Below are 26,832 nucleotides of genomic sequence, written 5' to 3'. Positions count from 1 at the left end.
ATTAATCTCTCTGTGGTTGTTCATTATTTATTTGTTGATGTTTTTGTTTATTTCAACTGTGTTTCTTCACCTGAGGGTCGACGCTCCTTTCATTTCTCCATCTCCTTTTTCTAATTCGATCCATTCTTCATCCTTGTCCCATTTCCCGTCCAAATCCACTCGCTCTCTGAGAACCTGTTCCTTTGCCAGTCTGCATTAATCTCCATTATAGAATCCGGTGTATTAAGAGTTTCTGGGGTGAGACAGAGAGAACAACGAGAGAGAGGAGATTGCTACTACTGGTGCTGCTGCGGCATTCCACAGGCACATTTTACACCAGGGCTGGCCTGGGTTAGCCTGGTCCCAGATCTGTTTGTGCTGTCTTGACATAGCAATGTTGGCAAGACAACACAAACAGATCTGCCACCAGACTAGGCCTGGGTGTCTTCCCACCTTTACTACTACTACCCCCCCGCACCTCTGGTTCCTCTAGTCTAACCTCACAATACTGGAGGTGATTTCAGGGTTGTATTCATTACCGCACACCGTAGAAAAACTTTCTGCAACGGGAACCGAAAACGTATAGTCCCATCCTGTTTGTCCGTTTGGTGCCTAGTGAATACTACCCAAGTGGTGACTCTCCCTGGGCAAACTCAAGGTCACTTGACCGAACCCAAAGCTAATTCACTACATCTTCTCTACCGTATAACTTTATGTGTCAATATAGACCATGGTGCTCAGCCACTGGACTGTCCCACCACCGCTGTTTCTCTGTCCGCTTCCCTAACGACTGAACAACCCCCCCCCCCCCCCCCCCACTCCATTCTTCAGTGGTGGATTATTCCTCTGTCGTTGTTCTCTGGAGGAGGGCTATGCTGACGCAGCGCGGAGAAGTGGTCTTCTGCCGTTCCCCTTTCCACGGCCCGGGAGAGAGGGAAAAGGGAGTGGGAGAGAGGAAGAGCGAGAGAGAAGAGAAAGTTAGCCCATGAGAGAGAAAAAGAGATGGAGTATACAGTTGTAGAAACGAACATCTGTTTGAGATCACAGTGTGTTCTTCCTCCCCATCACAGCATCTCTGAACACAGCGATAGTTTAAAGATTTCATCCATCCTGTCACCCCCCCACTCGTCCCATATTAATTAAATCGGCCAGTAATTACAGTCCTACTGAAGGGAATTGGAGAGTCGAGCAAGAAATTGGTCATGCCTCAAAATCTTTTGAAGTGAAATTGCTTTGTCAAAGTTGACTTCGTCAAATAGAGCTACTACTGTACAGTACAAGCAAACAGTGGGTGGTAGTAGTCTACATTGACTGGTTTTAATGATTAGGGATAGCTATGCCAGAGGTACTTCCACATCCTCTCGCCTTGCTTTAAGTAGTGTTTTACAGTAGGCCTATACTGTATCCCTATACTGTACATGCTTTAAATATTTATGGGAGACATAGTATGCACGCTAGGGGAAACAGAGACCATTTACCATTACATCCAATTTGACCTGTAGAGACCGTTACGTCACACAATAGGACAGTGACCAGGACGTGCCTGTTGAGTGAGATACGTTGTGTCCATGTCCAGGCCTACTTTAGCGGTCTGTCTGCAGTTAGTGAATGAGGCCAGGTGGTAACCATGTCTAAGGGTGAGGTTACACTGGCCCACTTCACCTGTACAGAACAGGAGAGACTGGACTGGTGACCGCATTTAAAAAGACAAACATGCAAATAGATATTAACAAATCAAACAACTCAAAACAGAAGGGTGTACATCAAATAATGTAACAGACAAGTGAATGCTGTTGTATCCTACGCTGTTAAACACTGCACGGTCTCGGGCACATATACAAGTAGACACATCTGATCCTATTCAGTTAGCAGTGTTGTGATAATGACTAGTGTATAGGCAATTATACCTAGAGTGCAGTGAATATCCTGAGCGTTCAGTCACTAGTGTGTCTCGGTCACAGCAGCCCAGCATACTGGCAGATGTTAGGGAGAGACCAGAACTCCCTCCCTCCTTCCTCTTCTCTCTGCCTTCCCCTCCCCCTTTCTGCAGGACTGTCTGTTTAGGTAGGGCACCAGAGTGTTCTTAAACATGTCTTCATAGTACATACAACATCCAAGGGATCTAGGATTGTCTTGCATCCCTCATCGCCACTGCTCTTCAGTGACCCAGAAGGGCAGAGTCATACATAACCCCCTGTCCTCTGCAGTCTCATCCCCAGCCTCAGCCAGGCCAGAGTGGCTGAGCCAGGCCAGAGTGGCTGAGCCAGACCAGTGACTGAGCTAGAGCCAGGGTGATGTAACTGGCAGTGAGGTCAGTCCTGAGTTCACTGGCAGGATGTCCTGTGCCAGATGTGTCACACATACCTAGAAGTTCTTGGCCTAGTAATCTTCTGAATATACCAGCAGGATTGCTGCAGTGTTAGTCAGGGTGTGTATATATATGGGCCACAGACACACACCCCCTCTCCTCGGTAACCTCTCCTGATGTTCTTATCTCACACAGTGTGACTATCTGGAGACGAGCAGCGCTGGACAGAGTACATGGCGCTGGAGGCAGAAGTGCTGTCTCCTAGCGCCCTCTGTTGGAACTGCACTGCATCCCAGACAGAAAGGGGAGCTCCACTCCAAATCGGAGGATTTTTACACGTTTTATCCAAAAGCTACTTAATATACATTATAGAGCATATTGTTGGTGTCCTGGAAAAACCTTTTCAGGATTTTTTCTCTTTTCTTCAAGTCCACCGCCATGTATTAATGGAAATTCACAAGGTGTATCGAATGACGTGTTACTCCTAGGAGTTAGAAAACTCAACATTCAGGGGGATGACTACTTTCAATTTGAGAGACTTTTTTTCACTGGACAGCTACAAAATGTAGCCCATGAATAGATCAAAAGTACAAACATTGATGTTGCTTGAACCAATGCACCCATCAGAACATTAACATTCCTCTAGCACTGTCCCAGATCTGTTCATGCCAACCTAACATGCTGACCAACCTGCCCCATCGCGTGTGCTGCAAAATAAATGTACACATACATGGTATTCAATCATTTGCACCCACACTGCTCGCGAGCATCAATGAGCGTCTGCGTAGCCAGGAGCTAAAATAGGAATTGATTCACTTTTTGTGATGCTTGACGCACTGCAAGTCCTTCTTCTCGCATCTCCTCATTGGACTTTAGGAGCATATACCCACGTAGGTGATTGAAAGATTAACTGAGATCCCCACTCCAGTTGGTGGTGGTAACGCACCTTAAAGTTGGTTGCCAACCAACATATAAAGTCCAAAGAAGTCTGAAGGAGAGATTACTAGAAACAAAACGCGGTTTACCCTTTAATCTGTGCATTAATTGTCGGAGGGCATTGTTATTTTACCTGAAATGCACAACCCAATGTTTATATCCCAGGACAAATTAGCTAGCAACAGCAAGCTAGCTAGCTAAATTGACAAATGTTTAATGCTTTTCGACCTGTCCTCAGATTAATATATTTGCTTGAGTTCGTTTTGATTTTTCAACCAAAATCAACCATTTTCAACCAAAACCAACATGCGTGCGGTCTGGTCAGCATGTTAAGAGTTGGCTATACAGCACAGACAGTCTACAAGGAAGTTGTACAGACCCATAGTGATCAAGATGTAGATTTATTTCATGCTACAGCAGTACCATCACTGATCATCATTCAACACAACCCAGAGAAAATAAATACAGTAAAACATTCATGATAAAGTTCATTTGCACTTGATGAAGGAAGAGGAAAGTAGTCAAGTTTTAAATGGCAAATATTTCCAGATATGGGGTGGAGTCATTGACGATATTGCAGCTCTTTTATATGGTAATTGAGTCAGGATTTGCATGGAAAACTTTTTTTCCAACTATATTTTAATTGATTGAGTGAGTCGAGGTAAAATTGGTTACATTCATTATTTGTTCATTTTCAATCAAAAACAATTATCAGTAGTTTAAGCACAAAATAATATAACATTTAGTCGTTTTAGCAGTACAATTACCTCATATTGCTGACAACAGCTCTGTCTGTAGCAGATAGTCCATTAGAAGTTAGATTGGGTACACGATTGCATAGCACTGCTGCTGTTAACTTTTGATCTTGACATTCGGCACCAGTATCAAATTGTGTACGTTTCCATTTATCACAGATAGGCTAAAGCATCATACTAATGTGTATGCCTACTAACTAGGCAGTGAGATACACCTGACATTGCATATTTCAAACGCTGGCACTGAATTTAAAACTTCAGGGGAGCATTCAGGAAGTCTGTCAATGTTCTAACAACTTCACTACAACGTTGAACTGTGGCGCGTTTAAAACTTAGGGAAGCATTCAGGAAGGAAAAACATGACAAAAGGAAGTCTCAACCATCCTGACAACTTTCATAAATGCTCAAGGCAACGTTCATGAACATTATTACAACGTCAGGCTGTGGTGTGTCGAAAACCACCACCGTGAAAGTGCTAGGACCACCCACCCACACACAAATACTTCTATATTATACCTCTTAATTTATTTTTTAATACATTTTTTGGATTGTGCTTATTTTGTTATATTGCTAGGTATTACTGCACTGTCGGAGCTAGAAACAAGCATTTCGCTACACCTGCAAATCTGTGTACACGACCAATACACTTCATTTGATTACTTTGCAGTTTACATACCCGCACTCAACTCTATCCTCGGGGTGTTCATCCTTCTGTATTGTCAGCAACACTACATTCTTTGGTTTGTCAAGGTGTCCTTTTGATTCATACACTCACCTGTACCAAGGCTATAAAGAACAGAAGTACCCACACAATTCACCAGTAGTTCCTAATTCACTCCACTAACAGAAGCTATTCAAAAACAGTATCAATACTGATATAGTAGTACTGTACCCAATATATGCAGTACCAATAAAGTAGTGATTCTATCACATTCCAGAGAATATAGAATATCAAATCACAAAGAAAAGTTTTCAAAGACCTGTAGCATTCACAAGGCCGTAGGGCCAGACGGATTACCAGGACGTGCACTCCGAGCATGCGCTCACCAACTGGCATGTGTATTCACTAACATTTTCAACCTGTCCCTCACTGAGTCGGTAATACCAACATGTTTTAAGCAGACCACCCTAGTCCCTGTGCCCAAGAACACGAAGGTAACCTTCCTAAATGACTACCAACCCATAGCACTCACGTCTGTAGCCATCAAGTGCTTTGAAAGGCTGGTCATGCCTCACATCAACAGCATCCTCCCAGATACCGCCCCAACAGATCCAGAGATGACACAATCTCTGTTGCACTCCACACTGCCCTTTCCCACCTGGACAAAAGGAACACCTACATGAGAATGCTAGTCATTGACTACAGCTCAGCGTTCAACACCATAGTACCCTCAAACCAGGTGGTAAGGGTAGGCAACACCACATCTGCCATGCTGATCCTCCACACGGGGGCCACTCAGGGGTGCGTGCTCAGACCCCTCCTGTACTCCCTGCTCACCCATGACTGCATGGCCAGGCACGAAGCCAACACCATCATCAAGTTTGCAGACGACAACAGTGGTGGGCTTGATCACCGACAACGACGAGACAGCCTATAGGGAGGTCAGAGACCTGGCCATGTGGTGCCAGGACAACAACTTCTCCCTCAATGTGATCAAGACAAAAGGAGATGATTGTGGACTACAGGAAAAGGAGGACAGAGCACACCCCCATTCTCATCGACAGGGATGTAGTGGATCAGGTTGAGAGTTCCTTGGTGTACGCCAACAAACTATCACGGTCCAAACACACCAAGACAGCCGTGCTTATACACCTGCATTGCTTAATGTTTGGAGTTTTAGGCTGGGTTTCTGTACAGCACTTTGAGATATCAGATGATGTAAGAAGGGCTATATCAATAAATTTGATTTGAAGAGGGCACGATAAAGCCTATTCCCCCTCATGAGACTGAAAAGATTTGGCATGTGTCCTCAAAAAGTTCTACAGCTGCACCACCGAGAGCATCCTGACTGTTTGCATCACTGCCCGGTATGGCAACGGCTCGCCCTCCGATCGCAAGGCACTAGAGGGTAGTGCGTACGGCCCAGTTCATTACTGGGGCCAAGCTTCCTGCCATCCAGGACCTCGATACCAGGCGGTGTGTCAATGGCCCTAAAAATGTTCAAAGACTCCAGCCACCATGGTCATCGACTGCTCTCTCTGCTACCACACGGCAAGCGGTACCGCGGAGCCAAGTCTAGGTCCAAAAGACTTAACAGCTTCTACTCCCTGAACAGCTAATCTAATGGCTAACCAGACTATTTGCATTGTCCCTCCACCCTGTTTTACACTGCTGCTACTCTCTGGTTATTATCTATGTATAGTCACTAACTCTACCTACATACATATTACCTCGACTAATCGGTGCCCCCGCACATAGTCTGGACCGGTACCCCCTGTATATAGCCTCGCTACTGTTATTTTACTGCTGCTCTTTAATTATTTGTTCATTTTATTTCTGACTTATCTATTTTTTTACCTAAGACTTATTTTTCTTAAAACTGCTTTGTTGTAAGGTTACACCTGTTGAACTCGGCGCATGTTATTTGATTTAGTGTTCCGATGATGCTCGAGTGATGTCCACCATGACATTCCACTAATGATATTCAACAAGCACCTCTGATACTCTGTGCGTCTTAAATGGCACCCTATTCAGTGCACTACTTTTGACCGGGGACCATGGGGCAGAAGTGCACTATATAGGGAATTGGGTGCCATTTTGGACACACCCTCAGTCTAAGCTAATGCCGATTAGAGCCAATCTGATGATGGAAAGGTGTATTCAGGAGATGTGACTTCTACTCATTGGATGGGAAGTTATAGAAGGAAAACGAGGGGAGAGAGAGACGCAGCTATATAATGAGAAAGCGAGACAGATCTATAACGAGACAGACAAGCAGCTGTCCCAGTTCCCAGCAGCCCCATCCTTTACCACTAATCTGTACAAAGGGCCAGAGGCTGGCCCGTCTCCCCATCCAACACATCTGGGTGGACAAGATAAGGCCCCCCAAGTCTCTCACAGAGAGAGAGGAGGGCACAAGGGGATGTGGAAAGGAGGCTAGCACATTGGGTGTTTGTGTCCTGCTGTGCATTTGTTCCTGTTCCATCTCTCTGGATCTCTAACTCTCTCCATCAGCACATTTAAAGAGCTTGATCAGTGGTCCGATCACACACAGCTTATTAAAACAGGCAAACCAAGCAGAAGAGCGAGAGAGGGACCATTACAAAACCAGTCAAGTTTCCTCCAATTAAAATCTGAGACAAGACAAAAAGCTTTTCCTCTGAGTTTCAACAACAAACCATGAAAACCTCCCCATCTTCATACACACACAAGTGGAACAAAGAAAATAGCCCTTACACAAGCCTCATACAGATGACATGATGTAGCCTAGCCAAGCCATGGCAGTGCTTTCATTTCGTAACATGAAGATGAGAATACAATCGAGCAGTGTGCCAACCGTTTCAGCAGCTAACACTACCTCTCCTCCTTTCCGGACCAACCTGCCTCCATTATAGGTAGTTTGTTAATATCATACAACATTTAATGACCACATCCCACCATTAAAGCCCCAATGTAAACTGTACCATGGTACACATTTTCAAAAGGGACTGTAAGAAAATGACTGATTTAAAGTTTATAGCCCCTGTGATATTCCCCTTATTTGATGATAAACTGCTGCTTCAAGCTTTCATGGGATAAAGGGAAAGGGGGATAACTAGTCAGTTGTACAACTGAACGTCTTCAACTGAAAGTGGGTCTTGCGCATTTAACCCAACCCCTCTGAATCAAGGCAAATTGATGAGGTGACCGCTGAGGGGCATGTTGGTCTGGAAGGTGAAGGTGGGGAATATTAGCGTTAAAGACTAAATCCACCCAAAACCACTAATTGGTATAATTTACAGTGTTAAATAACACTGTGTGAGATCAATATTTCTGGTGAACAAATGTTTCATTTTGTCGTTATAATAAGGTTGGTAGCAACATGTGGAAATCTGTTGCAGCTCAGATCGACAACCAAACCCACAATGCAATGCTCCCTCTATGGCCTGGCTGGCTGGCTAGCTTGGTCGGTAGCTAGACACAACACCACCAAAGACAATATCAGCATGTGAAGTAGCGAGTTGGCTGTAAAAATCACCTAAACTGCACTATGAATTTAGGAGTATACAATCTCACCATGTTCAACCTGCAGATCGATGTACCTCACAGAGAGGAGTCTGACATTCGCAGTGGCCATGCAACGGCACCATACAATGCACTCTGGACTGAAGAAGCAGACAAATAGGAGAAATGTGGTGGACCCTCTTATAAGAAATTCCGAGGTAGGAATATTGCAAAAATATGATCATTGGCTAATTTGAGAGAAAATAACCTCCCGCGACATGACATCAAGCCAGTATTGAAATGTGACATGCATGATAGACGTTTTCGCGATGGAAAAGTCGTATTCAAATTAACTTCCAGTGTAGTGAGTGGCTTTATTTCGGCCTGCTTGAACTGCAATAGCTCAGATCAACATGAAATTACCCCGGGAAGAGAGATAACGTCGCTGAGATGAACAAAAATAATATAGCATTCAAAAATGGGTGAATCTTTCCTTTAAGAGTACAGACTGACTCTGGGTCAGTGAGTACAGATACCTTTCTTATGGGGTGGTAGATTGAAGAGGCAAAGGCTCCTCGAAACACCCATCCAGTGGCTCTTTGGTGCGTTACGTCACATAGTAAGTGTTGAAACGGAAGGACAATCCTGGGTTATACCATTCAAGATCGATGGAGGGGAACCATAACCCTCCCAGAGGGAGTCTGGAGTCACATAGTAAGTGTTGAAACGGAAGGACAACCCTGGGTTATACCATTCAAGATCGATGGAGGGGAACCATAACCCTCCCAGAGGGAGTCTGGAGTCACATAGTAAGTGTTGAAATGGAAGGACAACCCTGGGTTATACCATTCAAGATCGATGGAGGGGAACCATAACCCTCCCAGAGGGAGTCTGGAGTCACATAGTAAGTGTGGAAACGGAAGGACAACCCTGGGTTATACCATTCAAGATCGATGGAGGGGAACCATAACCCTCCCAGAGGGAGTCTGGAGTCACATAGTAAGTGTTGAAACAGAAGGACAACCCTGGGTTATACCATTCAAGATCGATGGAGGGGAACCATAACCCTCCCAGAGGGAGTCTGGAGTCACATAGAAAAAGAATGAACAACGTTAAAAATACCTGAGAGAGAGGGGGAAAGAAAGAGAAAGGAAGTATGAGAACGAGAGAGGGGCAGAGAGCAAACAGAAAAAGGGATAAAACGTATAGAAAGAAAATACTATTTGTTCAAAGACATTGCCCCACACCAAATTACATTCAGATACATCATAGTTGAATATTAAAAAAAAGGGAGAATCCTGGTACTATCACCCACTTTGATTGGGCAGGGGGGGGGGGGGCAAATAGTTTCTCATTAGTGTGGAGAGGAGAAATCCTTTGGGTAAGCCATGCCATTGAATGGGAGCAGCAGCAGACTTCTTTATTCTAAAAAAAAAAAAAAAAACAACAACACCTCATTACGGCAAGCTCATAAAAGAGCAGCAGTCTCCGTGGTAACTCAACAAGCATTTTTCCTGTGGTGAGGTCTCTTTATGACATCACTCACTGCTAAATGGAGAGAAGAGTGTTGGTTTCTCTAGCCTAGGGCTCTCTAGGGTCAGCCTCCTGCTCCTGGGAGTGTGCAAAGGTGTTTTTGGTAGTGTCATAGTTCAGCAGCGTTGTTAGCATCATTGTCGTTAGCCTCCAGGAGGGGGTGGGATAGGAGAGCAGTGAGGCTCTGTAGTGTTTTGACTCTCGAGCAATCCTAGTTGACTCGCCGTTTTACATGTGTTTTGAAGAGAGTGTGTGTCGATAGCACACCATTACTCTCAGGTCAGTAGAACTTGTCATCGATGCGGAAGTGCGGCCTTGTGACATCATCGGGGTTGAGAAAAACAGAAATCGACTTCCCGGGGTTCTCGGTCACCAGCTGCTGCAGCCTGGCAGCCAGTTTGTCGTCCGAGGGCGAGATGATGCCGCTGGCCGGGTAACCTTGCCTGGGCGACCCTCCGTGCCCGTTGGTAGCGCTCGCTGCTTCCCTCTTCAGCTGGCTCGCCTGTCTGGCCTGGTCCAGGGCCGCCCGTAGGTGCTCGGTCGGGTCAGACCGGACATGGGCCAGCTTCCGGGCCACCAGCAGGGCTTGGCTGTCCGACAGGTGCTCCAGCATGTTGCACTGGGGCAGAAAGTAGTTGGGACAGTTCTTACCCAGGATGCAATGGGCCAGATCATCCAGGAGGCCCAGGAGGAGGCGGGCGGGGGTTTCTGGGTCAGGCGAGGAGAGGTAGGCGGGCGGTAGGCGGTCACAGGCCCAGAAGAGGAGGGTGCGAAGGTGGTAGGGGCTGAGGCCAGTACGGGGGCGAGCCAGGAGGCGGGAGAGGACAGCCTTGGCAGCCTGGAAGGCCTGGGCCATGGGGTACGGGATGCACTTCTTCAGCTGCACCTGGAGACAGACATGACAGGAGACAATGATATGGCAGCCAGGTCACTTTATTAATCCCACGAGGGGTAATCAGATTTGTCACCAGCAAGAAGCAAACAGCATTAGAGACGGTACACATGCATGCCCCAGAGACACAGCATGGATCGATGTTATACCGAGTCATTTTCAATGGTACTTGAAGACCGTTAAGAACCTTACTACTTTCATATTTAAAAGTCCAAAATGTTCCACCGGTAAGTGAACTTGTACTTCCGCTCAGTTTTACTTAACGGTAAAGTCAGTGGTGCACAAAGTAAACACCAGAATAGGACGGACTTCGTCCAACTTTCAACTTTTATCATGTTGTAGCAGCATGAAGCACACCCGTGCACATACTCTGGGTGAGTGCATCGAGTTTATCTGCAATTCTTTTGGCTGCTTGTGGCAATTACATACCGCTGAGTTTCAGTTGAACAAATTAGGCTAGCTAGCCATTGTTGTCCAGCAGAAATCCCATGCCCAATCTAACTAACTATACAGCTATTCAAAAGAAGAAGCTACCCGATGGTTAACTAGCCAACTACAACGTGCAGCTAGCTACCCACCTCGCTGCGTGAGAAGGCCAGCCTCCACTCCCGGTCGGGCCTCCCCCCCAGCGGAGCCGGGCAGGGCAGCAGGTAGAACCCAGAGATCGCCTCCTCCTCTGTGATCTTCCCGTCCCAGAAGTGATTGGCCGTCAGCCAGCCCTGGGCCACGGCGGGCCAGCCCCGGAAGGACACCACTGGCAGCAGGTCATAGAGCACCCGGCTGGAGCCCGCCTGGAGGATGAGGGTGGTCAGGGGCCCGTTGCGTTCCAGCCTCTCTGGGACGGGGATGCCTCTCTTGGGGGAACGCCTCAGCTCGTCCACCGCCTCACCCACCACTCCCCAGAACCAGTCAGCCACCAGCGCCGGAGACATGTAGCAGCCATCCAGAGACTGGTGGGGCGACTAGAATCAAATACAAATTGAACTTCATTAAAACCAATGCAACACATCTTACAGTAAAATACAAAACTAAAAGCGCTAAAAGAGAAGAACATTAGAAAACGCATTACGTAGAGGGAGGGGGGGACGGCACCAGAGGCTTTGTGACCCATTTCCCTTTTCTCTTCCTCATCATCATCGTCGGGGGGTGAGTCTGTCTCCTCCTGGCAGCAGATCCTCCATCTTGCCTGGGTGTTGGGGTCGCAGAGCCGCAGGGAGAGCCAGGAGTGGCAGGGTGGCGACTGGCGCATGTCCAGGGTGACCGGCTGGTTGACATTAGAAGAAACAATACTTCACTACACTTTTTCCTGAGAAAACACTAGTATTTGTTTTGCATCAAACTTCATATGACACTAGATAAAAAGGTTTTAAAAAGGGCACAGTAAAAATGTCACATACAAAACAAATTAAACGTTTCCCATTCCATCCGTACTGCACCAACCTGGTTGCGATCATGGAGCTTGAGGGCGGGCACCAGGAGGGTGAAGTCCAGGTCGAAATCGGCCCCCTTGGCGTAGTCCCCCAGCTCCTCTGGGTTGAGGTCCAGAACCCCCTCCCTGGCACCCCCAGACAGGAGCAGGTACTCATTGGCCACCGGGAGACGCTGGTCCACCTTCTGTACAAGGCCTGGAGGAAGAAAACACACAAAGAATGAGCATAATATGAAATTCTAAAAGCAGACCTTGAGCAGTTCTTCTTGGTCAGAAGCAAATGCAATGCATACATTCATGAAGTATTCATGAAAAAGTGCAGTAGTGATACTGACAAAAGTATGTGTGAACCATTTCAGGCAGCTACGCGTATGTCGCACGTCACTACTTCACAGGAGAGCCATTTGAATGTACATTCTATCCAAATGAGTTTTCTTTTTAAAGAAATGCCTTCTGGAACATGTAAACTTTCATGTGCTTTAATAACAACGCTGAGCCATTGTTGCTCCTAAATGTTTCCACTTCACAATAACAGCTCTTACAGTTAACCGGGGCAGCTGTAGCAGGGCAAAAATTTGACAAACTGGCTTGTTGGAAAGGTGGCATCCTATGACGGTGCCACAGAGCTCTTCAGTAAGGCCATTCCACTGGCAATGTTTGTCTATGGCGATTGCATGGCGGTGTGCTCAATTTTATACACCTGCCAGCGATGGATGTGGCTGAAATCCACTCATTTGAAGGCGTGTCCACATACCCCACATATACAAAAGTATGTACAAGGGTGAACATGAGTGGGGTAAACACCTACACAATGAAACAAGTACATTTGACTCATTACAGGAAACTAGGCGTCTGTCGCACGTCACTACTTCACAGGAGAGGCATTTGAACGTAAACATTTTTTTTATTATTATCAAAAAGCAACATTTTGGGCCAGAAATGCCTTCTGAAACATGTAAACTTTCATGCGCCTTAAACGTGTAAGCCACCTGTGAATATAATTGTTAACCTGTCTGGGAACGGGGTTCCGCTAGCAGAACCCCTCGCCAACAGCCAGTGAAATTGCAGGGCGCCAAATTCAAAACAGAAATCTCATACTTGTATGTTTGAGAAATTTGAATTATGAGGCACCATTTTTTCTGGTTTTTGTCCAACCACTTCCTGGTTGGATTTTCTCAGGTTTTCACCTGCCATATGAGTTCTGATATACTCAGACATCATTCAAACAGTTTTAATAACTTCAGAGTGTTTTATATCCAATACTACTAATAATATGCATATATATTAGCATCTGGGACTGAGTAGCAGGCAGTTTACTCTGGGCACGCTTTTCATCCAAAAGTGAAAGTGCTGCCCCCTAGCCCAAACAGGTTAAATTACAAGCCCAGCTGATTTAGCCACGGAAAAAGACAGGAACCTTCGTGCTAGCCATGATTGGCTGAGATAATGGATGGTCTAGACATGCCGAGAGATGAGTTTGGATTGGTCTGTCACGTAGCATGCCTCTGTCCATAACATGAGCTGCTCAGTAGGTGTAGATAATCCTTGCTACCGCAGATTTTTGGAAATGTATGGACAACTGCAAAAGTGTTGCTACTGCTCTCAACAACATTGCTGGCCTGAATTTACCAAGTGCTATCGACAAAAGATCCGTGGGAAAAAGTTGGACTACTTTCTGGAGGACGACCGTGTCATGCTGACCCTCTCCGACTCTGAAAATGAATCAGACGATAAGGAAATACCTGATTTAGGTAAGAACATTTTTCATTGAACCAGACATTGTGGAGTCTTCTGATGACAGTGATGGGGAATAAATGGTTATGGTTCATTAGCTAGCTAGGTAACATTTGCATTGCTAATTATAGCCTAATTTTGAACCTAGTTGGTTAGCTTTAGCTACCTGCAGATTCATACTTCAGCATTTCATGAATGGTGGCTAGCTATGACAATCAGTTTGTATTGCTAGTAATGTATGAGCTGAGATTATTGTTTAGCTAGCTAGCTAACTTGCATGTCTAAACAAAAACAAAATCCACTTTGCCAGATGATTACATGACCCATCAAGTTAGCCAGGGAGTGATTACGATGGTCATAGCTAGTCATATCAAAAATATAACAACTTGTAACCATTTCACTGAACCTTTCACACAGTCTATCCTGTGCATGTGACAAATAAAATGTAGATTTGACCAGAGACAGTAATGTGAAGAACATGACCTGCACTAACGTCGGTTTACGATATAGGTCAAGATCGTGTACTTTTACTACTACTTGCCACTTTTAGTCTTGAAATCTTTGGTTGTTTACTGCACTACCTTACTCTGTTCAGCACATGGCCTCACATGTGAATCCTTAAAGAGACGGGATGGGCTAAAGCTTACTAGGGTGTGAATCCGGCTGAATGGGTGTGAACAAAGAGGTGTAAAAACTGAATCAAAACTTTTTCAAGGGCCATTTCTCAAAAGTGGGGTTACAAGTTGATCAACTTTCAAAGTAGAATTACTTTCCCTTTGCTCCTCAACAGCAGTGTATGATATACCATTTTGTAGCAGAGTCTGTAGTTTTATCCAATGTAAAAAAAAAAAATGGAATGTTGCTACATAAGACTGAACATAGTTGCTGGGTCATATGAGGTCTACACAGCTCCCTTCGTGACTGCGGCTGGTAGCCTAGTGGTTAGAGTGTTGGGCCAGTAACCGAAAGGTTGCTGGATAGAATCCCGAGCTCTGAACAAGGCAGTTAACCCACTGTTCCCCGGTAGTCCATCATTGTAAATAAGAATTTGTTCTTAACCTCTTGGTGACAGGGGGCAGTATTTTCACACCCGGATGAAAATCATGCCCAAATTCAACTGCTTGCTACTCATCCCCAGAAGATAAGATATGCATATTATTAGTAGATTTGGATAGGAAATACTCTGAAGTTTCTAAAAACTGTTTAAATCATGTCTGAGTATAATATAACTTATTTAACAGGCGAAACCCATTCAGATATATATTTATATATATTTTTTGAAGTCACTCTTTTCAATGAGTTTTCATTGGGAATCCAGATTTCTAAGGGACCTTCTTGCAGTTCATGTCGCTTAGACTGGATGCCAATAGTCTTTAGAAATTGGTTGAGGTTATTCCTTTGTGTAATGAAGAAGTACGGCCATCTTCAACAAGGGTCACTTGAAGTGTACTGTTAGATAGAGGCACGTGACCAGAAAGCATGCTACAGTTTATTTTCTTCCTGTATTGAACACAGATCATCCAGTCTTCAATTTCATTGATTATTTACATAAAAAAATACCTAAAGTTGTATTACAAAAGTAGTTTGAAATGTTTTGGCAAAGTTTACAGGTAACTTTTGAGATATTTTGTAGTCACGTCGCGCAAGTTGGAACCGGTGGAACCCATAGCTCGCCCCTGCCCAGTCATGTGAAATCCATAGATTGGGGCCTAATGAATTTATTTTAATTGACCGATTTCCTCATGAACTGTAATGCCGTAAAATGTTTGCATTTATATTTTTGTTCAGTATAAGTCCAACATAAAAATTGTACAATATTTAACGCCTCACTACTAGCATTCTATCATCTAGCTTCTGGGAAACAATTTCCCCACCCATCACAACCAAAAACTCTATAAAGAGTTTATGAAGAATACTGCAGCCAATCAAGTACTTAGCTGTGTTCTCAACTATGGTAGCTCTAAATCCAGGCTGTTTTTTACTACAGAGTGTGTATTACTGACAGAAAAGGACATAATGAGCGCAGAGAAAGAGAGAGGGGAAGAAAGAGCGTACAGAGCACCAAGCAATAATCAGATAGAGAAATCAAATCTGTCAGTTCCCCTCCCCCCAAAATATTTGAGAAGCCAAGTACAGCGGAGGTCGAGAAAATATCTTACAGACAGGCAAAGGGCAAAGTTGGCGAGCAGGAACTTCCTCTGATTTGTTCTCTCTACAGTTGATCAATTGGGTCAAATGGGGAGCAGAGATCTTTGTCTCATCTCTCCAGTAGCTAGTGTGGTGCTCAGAGAGGAGAGGGAAAAAGAGAGATGGGGAAGGAACGAAAGAGGGAAAGAGCGAAAGAGAATGATGGGGAAGGAGACAGATTCTCTCTCCACTAATGAGGCCCTGGATGTTAGTCTGTTTGACCCAGAGGAGATGTGAGGCTGTTCCAGAGAACACAATCTACATTCTAATCCCATGGGCCACTTACGGTCTCCTTTGCGCAGAAAGGAAACAGGCAAACCATGACGTACATGGAAACAAGTCTACAAAGGTTGTGGCCAACAGTTTAGGTTACATCATTTTAGGTGAGGTCCAAAAAAGCTTTGGAGCTTGGATGAGAAACTCTACAGTAAGGACCACACTAGCCTAGTTTTCAAAACTAAAAGCCCCTCTGTGTTTGAGGAGTACTAATATTAATGAATCCAGTTGTCATTTAAAACAGCCCCAGTGTGATGCACCCAGCTAACTGGGAGGTCACACACACACAGCAGGTAACTGGGAGGTCAATCATAGCGGATCTCATTTCCATAGAGCCAGTCTGGGAACTGTGACGATTAGCACTGCAGAGCTGCCCAAGATTGCTGTCTCACACACAAAATGTCACACTGACAAACCCATAACGGACAGTGCAGAGAGTGATGAAAACCTTTGAATCACCATTCAAAGTGTGTTGCCATGTTCAGATTCACAGTAGCGTAGCCTATATGGTGCTACAGTATAAACATAGTAATGTCATTCCGGGGGAGAGGAGGGATGCAGGGTAAAAGAGAGGAGAGGGGGGGGATGCAGGGCAAAAGAGAGGAGAGGGGGGGGATGCAGGGCAAAAGAGAGGAGAGGGGGGGGATGCAGGGCAAAAGAGAGGAGAGGGGGGATGCAGGGCAAAAGAGAGGAGAGGGGGGATGCAGGGCAAAAGAGAGGAGAGGGGGGATGCAGGGCAAAAGAGAGGAGAGGGGGGATGCAGGGCAAAAGAGAGGAGAGGGGGGATGCAGGGCAAAAGAGAGGAGAGAGGGGATGCAGGGCAAAAGAGAGGAGAGAGGGGATGCAGGGCAAAAGAGAGGAGAGAGGGGATGCAGGGCAAAAGAGAGGAGAGAGGGATGCAGGGCAAAAGAGAGGAGAGAGGGATGCAGGGCAAAAGAGAGGAGAGAGGGATGCAGGGCAAAAGAGAGGAGAGGGATGCAGGGCAAAAGAGAGGAGAGGGGGGGGATGCAGGGCAAAAGAGAGGAGAGGGGGGGGATGCAGGGCAAAAGAGAGGAGAGGGGGGGGATGCAGGGCAAAAGAGAGGAGAGGGGGGGATGCAGAGCAAAAGAGAGGAGAGGGGGGGATGCAGAGCAAAAGAGAGGAGAGGGGGGGGATGCAGAGCAAAAGAGAGGAGAGGGGGGGGATGCAGGGCAAAAGAGAGGAGAGGGGGGGGATGCAGGGCAAAAGAGAGGAGAGGGGGATGCAGAGCAAAAGAGAGGAGAGAGGGATGCAGAGCAAAAGAGAGGAGAGAGGGATGCAGAGCAAAAGAGAGGAGAGAGGGGGATGCAGAGCAAAAGAGAGGAGAGAGGGGGATGCAGAGCAAAAGAGAGGAGAGAGAGGGATGCAGAGCAAAAGAGAGGAGAGAGAGGGATGCAGAGCAAAAGAGAGGAGAGAGAGGGATGCAGAGCAAAAGAGAGGAGAGAGAGGGATGCAGAGCAAAAGAGAGGAGAGAGAGGGATGCAGAGCAAAAGAGAGGGATGCAGAGCAAAAGAGAGGGATGCAGAGCAAAAGAGAGGAGAGAGGGATGCAGAGCAAAAGAGAGGAGAGAGGGATGCAGAGCAAAAGACAAAGGGTAAGAGTAGCTGTGTAAATACATCGACACCCAATGGAAAAGTTGGGATGCCGGACAGTAGGCCTTAGCTTTAAAAATAATTCAAAGACAGGCCAAACCATCCAATAAATCGTGAAACACAGATCCTGCCAACAGAGAGCGTTTCACGAATTCAATTACCATGGAGTGCTTTCTCTCTGCTTTACACTCATTTGCTCTTTTAAAGAGCAAACAATTAGCCCCAGAAAGGCATTATCAGCCATCTAAAGAGAATGTGCTTTCAGACAGAGATGGATTAACACACACATGTAGTTGTCAGTCATAGGTGGGTTCTGCTGTGTGTGTGTTGCTCCCTGCCAACTCCCATGTTTATGAATTCTCATCAAGCTTTTAAAATAGGCCTCGCTCATTCTGTAAATAAAACAGAATTAGAATTTGTTCCCATTTTATCCGATTGGGTGTAATGTCTGGGATTGTTAGAGCGACGAGAAACCCTCTTTTGAAGCTGAAGAGGGTCAAAGGCTATCTAACACTGGGCAGCATAACCAAGGTTATTGAAAGGTGTGCATGTGTGATCCATATAGTTCTGTAGTGCAGAGTTTAATAGAGCGATGGGTCGTGTTCAGGGACAGATCAGATTGGGCTATTAAAAATCTGAACACAATATGTCCCTTTGGGTTTTCACACATGGCAAATGTCAAATTGCTTTTCATGTAACGTACATTAAAAGTGATTCACTAAATGGAGGGAGAGATAGACCAGAGAAAGAGAGACCAGAGGGAGAGAGTAATGTACATTTAGCTGTAGCAGTTCAACCATACGATGGCACTCGCATGGTTAATTATCAGTTAGTCTTCAGTTAATGAGCTGTAACCTTCCTGCTGCCCATACGACCCTACACCAGAGGGACAGGGTCATATGGATAGGGTCGCTACACACACACAGAGCAGTTCATAGACGGGAGACTTGGTGTGCGTTAGCGAACGTAGGAGGAGATGCAGTCAGAACAACGATGGTGCTAGCGGAGCTGCTATGACAGTGAGTGACTAAGGCTAGTTGAAAATCAATTCCATCCCGACTCCCCCCAGACCCAACTCATCAGAACACCCCCACCCCATGATCCAACTAGCAATTTAGACCAGTCCCATGTACATTACGCACAACAGAAAAAAATAGCTGCCCATAGATGGATGCACTCTTGGGTAAATAAATTAAACAAGCTCTAGTAAAAATATTTTTGGGGGTGTGGATTGTACTGTAGTATATGGACTGGAATTAGACACCACTGTCAAACCATGAAGCTGGGAGAGAATGCGCAACGGTGATAGTTCATTGATTTGTGCAGGACATGCAGCCTACAAAGTTACAATTACAGGATAGTTCATTTCAACTGATATTAAATTATAATAGGGCCTATTTAAATAATTAATAGGTTGACTCCCTCTTGCTCTCATAACATGGGACTAGAATAAGATCAAAAGAGTTCTCTTCACGAGAGCTTAATGTTTATGGGTCTGAATAAATAACTGTCTGCTCGACAAGTCCTTCATTCTCACTTTCTAACTGCACAAGTATTATACATTCAGATAAAAATTCTAAAAGAGCAAAGCTTGCGACACTCTTCGAACAGTATATTAGTACATTTTAAAAAATTAAGTCTTTAAAATGTTCAAGCTATTATAGTCCAGCTTTTCCTGGGACTGCACAAGAGGAGAGCAGGGGTGTACATTCTTAACGCGTCAGAGAACAGTAAGACATCGACTAGATGAGTTAGAAGCGTATGCATAGTAACCCATCATACATTAGCTAAACACAAGGTTAATACGCCATTGAATGTATTACCTGCGCAATGCATAGTTCCATATCTTTTTAAAAACAGCATATACATACAGGCTAAATGTACATATCACAGTGCAAGAAAAAAAACGATAGATTATGAAATGACAGGTGCGCTCACAGTCAGAGCACGCAGTTTGAAAATCTCCCCAAAAAGACAAAGCAATGAAGAACGGTATTGTCGCTTTTGAGTGAGTACAACACTAATCTATAGTGTAAACTACAGTGAACAGGTCTTCTAAATAAACGCTCAAAAGATCTGCGTTTTGAATGCATGTTTCATTCAAACTGCATCTAGCCGAGGCCCGATTAGGCAACCATTTGGATCAGTGATGAGTCTACACTTGACAGTTAACAAGGCCCAGAAATGCTATTTGAATGGGGTGCGCACCGGTTTAATTAAAGCAATGATATTACTGTGTAGCCTGCCTAGAGGCTACGCAGGAGCAAATTTATTGGTCACAAAAAAAGTAATCAGCTGATAAGATGATACATGAATAGTGAACTGCACTCCATACCGAGATGCACCGTGTCCCCACGTGAGACCAACACTCCCACGCTCTGTAGTGATTTGCTCATGTCAAACGAGGCCTAACCGACCTTTCAGATTCTCTGGGAGAACTTCAACCAAAAGCCTGCGACACATGCGCCGAATTTTCATTCCCATATAAGCGACGGTACAGAAATCTTTCAAGGCGGCTTCTTCTAAATTCACCTCAAGGGCTCCAGCGGGAGCGGCTGTGTGTCTGCCGGCTGCCAGAGCTACAGTGGACCGTAGGTATTTACAGCGACATTCCTCAAAACGTATGCGAGTGGGAGCGACACCCTGAGAACAGAAGTTATAAAATACAGACCAACTTGGGAGCAGTCAACACAACCGATCATTACCAGAAACACAGGCTGAATGACAGTAGCTGCTACAGCCTAGCCCGTAGCCATAAAAACAATAACTCAACATTCAGTTCACATTCTGACAGTGATTGGGTTGGCATTACTGACAGAAAAACATGCTAGAAATCTTTAATCAATCTAGCTAGCTTGATTTTAGTGAAAAGTTACATTATCAAATATTATTCCATATGAAATAGATGATGACATTGAAAACCACTGTCAGAGGGACGAGCCGAAACGCAGACCACAAAAAACAAGCTCTGCTGGAAGAAACAAAACCGCTTGTTTGGGTGGATTTTTTTTTAGTCTTTCAGCCTCAACTCTGTGGGTCTGGACTTCTTAAGAGACAACGGCTGACTTGCGCCCCGTTCTTAGTTTTTGTGTCGGCTGAACGTGAAATGGAGCTCCCCTCCTGTTTCCAACCCTCTGTCCTTCTTTGTGTTTGAATTAAACCGACGTCAAAGCCGTATAAAAAGGGTTCCCGAGTGACGCAGCGGTCTAAGACACTGCATCTCAGTGCAAGACCATGCAGTACCTGGTTCGAATCCAGGCGGCATCACATCCGGCCGTGATCGGGAGTCCAATAGGGTGGTGCACAATTGGCCCAGCGTTCCCCAGATTTGTCTGGGGTAGGTAGGCCATCATTGTAAATAAGAATTTGTTCTTAACTGACTTGCCTAGTTAAATAAAGGTTAAATGTAAAAAATAAAACATAGGCTTGTTTAATGAGCTCTGTGGGGAAGGCGAGGTCAGCCGTAGTCAGAGACACATGGAAAAAGAGAATGTGCAAATCTGCATTTGCACTGTTCAAGTAAATCTGTTGTCACATGTTATTTTATTTTATTTAAATCTATGGATTTTGATTGACATACATTTTAAAGTTTAGAATCTGTAGAATTTGTCCTGTTGGTGAACCTTCGCCCCAGTCGGAGGTCCTGAGCAGGTTTTCATCAAGGATCTCTGTACTTTTCTCCATTCATCTTTCCCTCAATCCTGATTAGTCTCCCAGTCCATGCCGCTGAAAAACATCCCCACAGCATGATATTGCCACCACCATTCTTCACTGTAGGGATGGTGACAGGTTTCCTCCAGACGTGACACTTGGCATTCAAGCCCAAGTGTTCAATCTTGGTTTCATCAGACTAGAGAATCGTGTTTCTCATGGTCTGAGAATCCTTTAGGTGCCTTTTGGCAAACTACAAGCAGACTGTCATGAGCCTTTTACTGAGGAGTGGCTTCTGTCTGGACACTACCATAAAGGCCTGATTAGTGGAGTGCTGCAGAGATGGTTGTCCTTCTGGAAGTTTCTCCCATCCCCACAGGAACTCTAGAGCTCTGTCAGAGGGACCATAGGCTTCTTGGTCACCTCTCTACCCCGATTGCTCAGTTTGGCCAGGCAGCCAGCTCTAGGAAGAGTTTTGGTGATTCCAAACTTCTTCCATATAAGAATGATGGAGGCCACTGTGTTCTTGAGGACCTTCAATGCTGCAGAAATTATTTGGTACCCTTCCCCAGATCTGTGTCTAGACACAATCCTGTCTCGGAGCTCAAGGGACAATTCCTTCGACCTCATGGCTTGGTTTTTGCTCTGACATGCACTGTCAACTGTGGGACCTTTATATAGACAGGTGTGTGCCTTTCCAAATCATGTCCAAGCAATTGAATTTACCACAGGTGGAGTCCAAATCAAGTTGAGGAAACATCTCTAGGATGATCAATGGAAACAGAATGCACCGGAGTTCAATTTCGAAAAGGGTCTGAATACGTATGTAATTAACGTCCGTTTTTATTTTTTTATAGATTTCCCCCAAAAAATGTAAAGAACGGTTTTCGCTTTGTCATTTTGGGGTATTGTATGTAGATTGATGAGGAAAAACACAAATTTAAATCAATTTTAGAATAAGACTAACTTAACAAAATGTGGGAAAAGTCAAGGGGTCTAAATACTTTCCGAATGCACTGCATCTCTACCTTAAACTGGCAGATTAAGGGGATTTAATATTTATACTAATTAGATTTCACATCAACCTGAGGGGGTTTAAGCTACACCTCTACAATAATAAGATATATTATCTAACCGTAAATAAGCTCAAATCACTTGTGGTATACAGACATGTTGTTAGACCAAGTATAAACCAGCCTTTGGTCATTATTCTACATTCCCACGACCCATTTAGTCCTGTGGGAATTCTAGATCCATGTTTCCACAGGCATGCTATAGGCCAGCCTAACACTGTTTACTGAAGAGCTACCGGGTAAATAAGTGGCTTTTCCTTCCTTGGATCTGTCAAACTGTGGATCTGTTTCACTGTGTGGTGCAATGCATCGCCTCCTCTCTTCTCCCTCTCTGTCAGCACTGAATTCCCGGTGGGGAGCCTCCTGCTTCTCAAACTAGGCTAGAGAGAACTTTTACAAAGACCCAACTAGAAAAGAAAGTCAAACACACACACGCGGGTTAACATGCACACAGATACAGACACGTAGGCTACGTTTACACAGGCAGCCTAATTCTGATCTTGTCACTAATTGGTATTTAGCCTAATCAGATCAGCTCAGAAAAATATGTGATTTAGAAATATTTTTTTACCATTGGGAAAAAAAGAGCTGAATTGGGCTGCCTGTGTAAACACAGCCATAGAGATGCACACACACAGACACCACTGCAAATGTTCCATATAAAGAGCTCTAGTAGTTGGGGAGATGTTTCCTTTCAACTGCCTGGGCTCCCTCTTCAAGGTTCTTCAAAAACACGGTGTCACAGTGCTACTCGCTAATGCACACACCGTGCATTTACAAGTCATCTTAAATCCTACACTCACAGCATATCTTTTCCCTGTCAAGGTGCAAATTTAGATTATTTTTAAATGGCAAACGGTTGGAAATTAAAGAGCCGTCAGCCTGACTGACAACGGAGACAGCGACAGAAAGTGGATGAGTTAATTAATACAAAAAAAATAGGGGAGAGGCAGGAAACGAGGGGCAGGGGGAGTCAATCGGGATAGAGGGTTAAGTGTGTGAGTGAGAGTGCAAAATGGTCGAGAGAGAGAGCAAGAGACCTAGCTCACAGATGAGGGAGGACAGGAAGCCATGAGGCTGGTTTTTAATTCAACAGTAATTAACACTTTTTAATGACAAACATTGTATTAACATTCCTTACACATGCTTCTCAGTCACCAGGCTTAATAGGATGATAATAGGCACAGATTACTGTTTTTTTTTTGGGGGGGGGGGGGGGTTCTCAGGCATGTACAAATTGAGAGAGTGAAGAGAGAAAGAGGGAGGAGAGAGAGTGAGTAGAGTGAGAGTGGAGAGGGGAGAAAGAGATGAGGAGAGCAAAGAGGAAGAGAAGAGAGAGCTAGAGAGTGTGGCGAGAGCAGAAAAGAGGACGCTAGGCTATCTAGTGCAGAAGTTGAGAGGCAGAGAGATACAGGAGGGTTGGCAGTAAACTAATCCAATATTTGACCGGATTAGAAGAAGGGAATGTTATGATATTTTAGTGCAAACAATACTCACTGCCAACCATGGCTCCTATACACAGCTATAGTTACAGGGGGAGTGGACTTAGTGCTAGTTAGCTTGTTTGTATTGTGCTTCCCACTCAAACTGCACATGATCAACAAACAGGCACAATAAGGAGGGGGGTAAGCAAAACAGAAAGAGAGAAAGAGAGATGGATAGAGTAGTAAAACAGAAGAAAGTGAAATAGAGGAGAGGATATGCGGCTCAAGACAGGGAGGGATCCCGGCCGAAAAGGGCTTCGGTTCCAGTTGCACTGGGACAAGTAGAGAGGAGAGGAGAGAGCGTAGGAGCAGGCAAAGGCAGAACTTGAGGAACAGAGGGAGAGGGAATAGTGCCACCTATTGGACAATGAACCTCACTTCACCTGGCTGATAAGCATATTAGGACCTTGATCCATGACACAGAAAATAAACACAGCTGAGCCACCACCTTTCCTCTATCTGTACTTATCCACAACCACATTACTCACAATACGTTTTTATCAAGCACACAATAGGCCTCGGTCAAAGTCTTATATACTGTATATGGCATTAATGGATCCGGTATAAGGAATGTTCTTATGCACGACGCAAAGCAGAGCGCCTGGATACAGCCCTTAGCCGTGGTATATTGGCCATATATCACAAACCCCCGAGGTGCCTTATTGCTATTATAAACTGGTTACCAACGAAATTAGAGCAGTAAAAATAAATGTGTCATACCCGTGGTATATGGTCTGCTATACCACAGCTGTCCGCCAATCAGCATTCAGGGTTCGAAGCACCCAGCTTATAATGCTGTCCATATCAGTAGTGAATCAAAAATGTATTAACCCAAATGTAATAGAATATATAAAATGCCTGTGGGTGAGTCTTACCCAGCATGTTGAAGATGAAGTCTTTGGCCGTGTGGACCTCGAGGGCGAGCTGGTCCCCGAAGTCCCCCTGCTCCAGGGTGACGAGCTCAGACACCTGGGCCGACAGCTGCTCCAGTGTGGCCCCCGACCGGAAGTCCACCTCAGAGGCCTTCTTCAACAGGGCCGGGGTCCGTGGGGCCACCGCACTCATCAGGGACTCCATGGTGAGTCACACCCTATGGAGGAGAGGGAGGGAGGAGGCAGACGGGTGTCAGGAATGTTTATCATGGAGGGGAGAGGACAGTTGTTTGCATATTGTGTGTGAGAGGCAAACAAAGTGGATTGTAAACGTTGTTATTACACTCTCAGTCCTAGCACTGACTACTGGCTACTGGCTAACTGGATTCATTGGAATTCTGAGGGCGTGACACCAGGAACTTGGAGGGTTGTCAACCATTGTTATGATTATGAATCACACACACACATAGATTATTAGCTAATCATAGCAACTATTTTACCTAGCTAGCTAACAAGTTAGACTAAGTGTCATTGTTTTGATCTGTTAATCCACAGCAAACGCAGACCTCAAATGAACATCAAAAGTAATATTAATCGCATACACTACGTATACAGTAGTCAAGCAGTGACAGCATGGGCGCTGTCCTCAACTAGGTCAATTAGCTAGCTAGTTAACTAACTGGCTAGCATGCTAATTAGCTGGCTAATTTATGAGTCTAACGTTATCCAGTTATTCAGCTAGCTAGGAAGCAAGTTAACTGCAAATTAGCTTAACACAACAGCCATATTTGGATAACAGTTTAGACTTCCTAACTAGTTCAGATTATTCGGAGAGGACACCGGAGTCGATTTTCGATAATAAATTGGCTAGCTAGCCGGTTGGCGTGTTACCCACACAGGTGGGGATAAGTGCAACAACACAGCTGAGCTAGCAGCAAGCGAGACAGCGATTCCTTCACACACCGCAGCGTTGCATTATTTGACTACATAAATACACATTTGAACAAGCGCGCGCACACACACCCTTAGCACGCAGGTCTGGTGAAGTTTCTTTGCTATCTTCCAGGTTTACTGTTTTGGACTTTATATTGAAATCCGACTTCTTCTACCGTCATTTCCAACAGGTCCTCTGCGCCACCTTCCCCCTAGCAACACAGAACCCGGAAATCACGGCCCTCCACTGAGAATCTTGGGATTAGTAGTGTTTGTAATATCGCCCCAAAACTACAAAGCTTGATTTGAAGCCTATGATTACATTTGTGTCACTCTGTAGCTTACTGCAGGGTTTCCCGATGCTCGGTCCTGAGGCCCCACCTGGGTGCACGTTTTGTTTTTTGTTTGTTCACACTAGCACTACACAGCTGATTAAAATAATCAAAGCTTGATGGATGAGTTGGTTATTTGAAACAGCTGTGTAGTGCTGGGGGGATTGGGAAACCCTGGACTACTGTAACGTGGATCACTTGAGATAAGGACAGTGCAGCACAGCCCTGGTCAGAGATTTCATAGGGTGCTATGATTATCAAATCTGTTGGAGTCTAATGCGATTACAAATAAATCTAATACAATTAAAAATCAAGATTATTATTTCCCAATAGAACATGGTGGTTAACATGATTATGAGGCATTTGCATGCAATTAATAGGCCTATAATTTATCATTTACATGATAATTCCAATGTCAATACAGCAAATGCTCTGGCAAACCAACAACCAGCAAAAGAAGCACAACAGAAACGTGAAAACACCATTCAACTTGGAACTGAGTGAGTAATGTTTACTCTGAAGCTACTTTTAAAGCCAAGCAGAAAAATACATTAAAATGATATATTTTACCTTATAAGGGCTGAATGCTAAGTTAAGGCTACCAAGCTTGCTAGGACAGAACAGATCCGACTGCAACTTCAATTAGCACTTAGGTGTGAAGTGAGAGGTGTCAAAGCCCATGAGCCCAACAATGGCAGGAGAAT

At 44.9% G+C, this 26,832-nt stretch overlaps 1 protein-coding gene across 1 annotated transcript; it reads right to left on the bottom strand.

Annotated features, from left to right (window-relative positions):
* Positions 1-3,605: 3,605 nt before the first annotated feature.
* LOC109906449 (protein MB21D2) lies at positions 3,606-26,188 on the bottom strand. Its single transcript, XM_020504153.2, has 6 exons — positions 25,887-26,188; positions 24,867-25,081; positions 11,988-12,172; positions 11,617-11,811; positions 11,126-11,509; positions 3,606-10,541 (listed from the first exon to the last, which is right to left on the bottom strand). The coding sequence occupies exons 2-6, from the start codon at positions 25,066-25,068 to the stop codon at positions 9,936-9,938; spliced, it is 1,572 nt and encodes a 523-aa protein (XP_020359742.1). The 5' UTR covers positions 25,069-25,081; positions 25,887-26,188; the 3' UTR covers positions 3,606-9,935.
* Between the last annotated feature and the right edge of the window lie 644 nt (positions 26,189-26,832).

Source organism: Oncorhynchus kisutch, linkage group LG16 (genome assembly GCF_002021735.2).
Source record: "Oncorhynchus kisutch isolate 150728-3 linkage group LG16, Okis_V2, whole genome shotgun sequence".
NCBI lineage: Eukaryota > Metazoa > Chordata > Actinopteri > Salmoniformes > Salmonidae > Oncorhynchus > Oncorhynchus kisutch.
Note: the sequence above shows the minus strand (reverse complement) of the source record. Positions and strands in the feature narration are given on the sequence as shown.

Excerpts from the sequence above, each read along its gene's own strand:
- LOC109906449 (XM_020504153.2), bottom strand. The coding sequence starts at position 25,068 with ATGGAGTCCCTGATGAGTGCGGTGGCCCCACGGACCCCGGCCCTGTTG. Across the intron at positions 12,173-24,866 it reads CTTCATCTTCAACATGCTGG|GCCTTGTACAGAAGGTGGAC; the intron begins GTAAGACTCACC and ends TTCTTCCTCCAG. Across the intron at positions 11,812-11,987 it reads AGCTCCATGATCGCAACCAG|CCGGTCACCCTGGACATGCG; the intron begins GTTGGTGCAGTA and ends AATGTCAACCAG.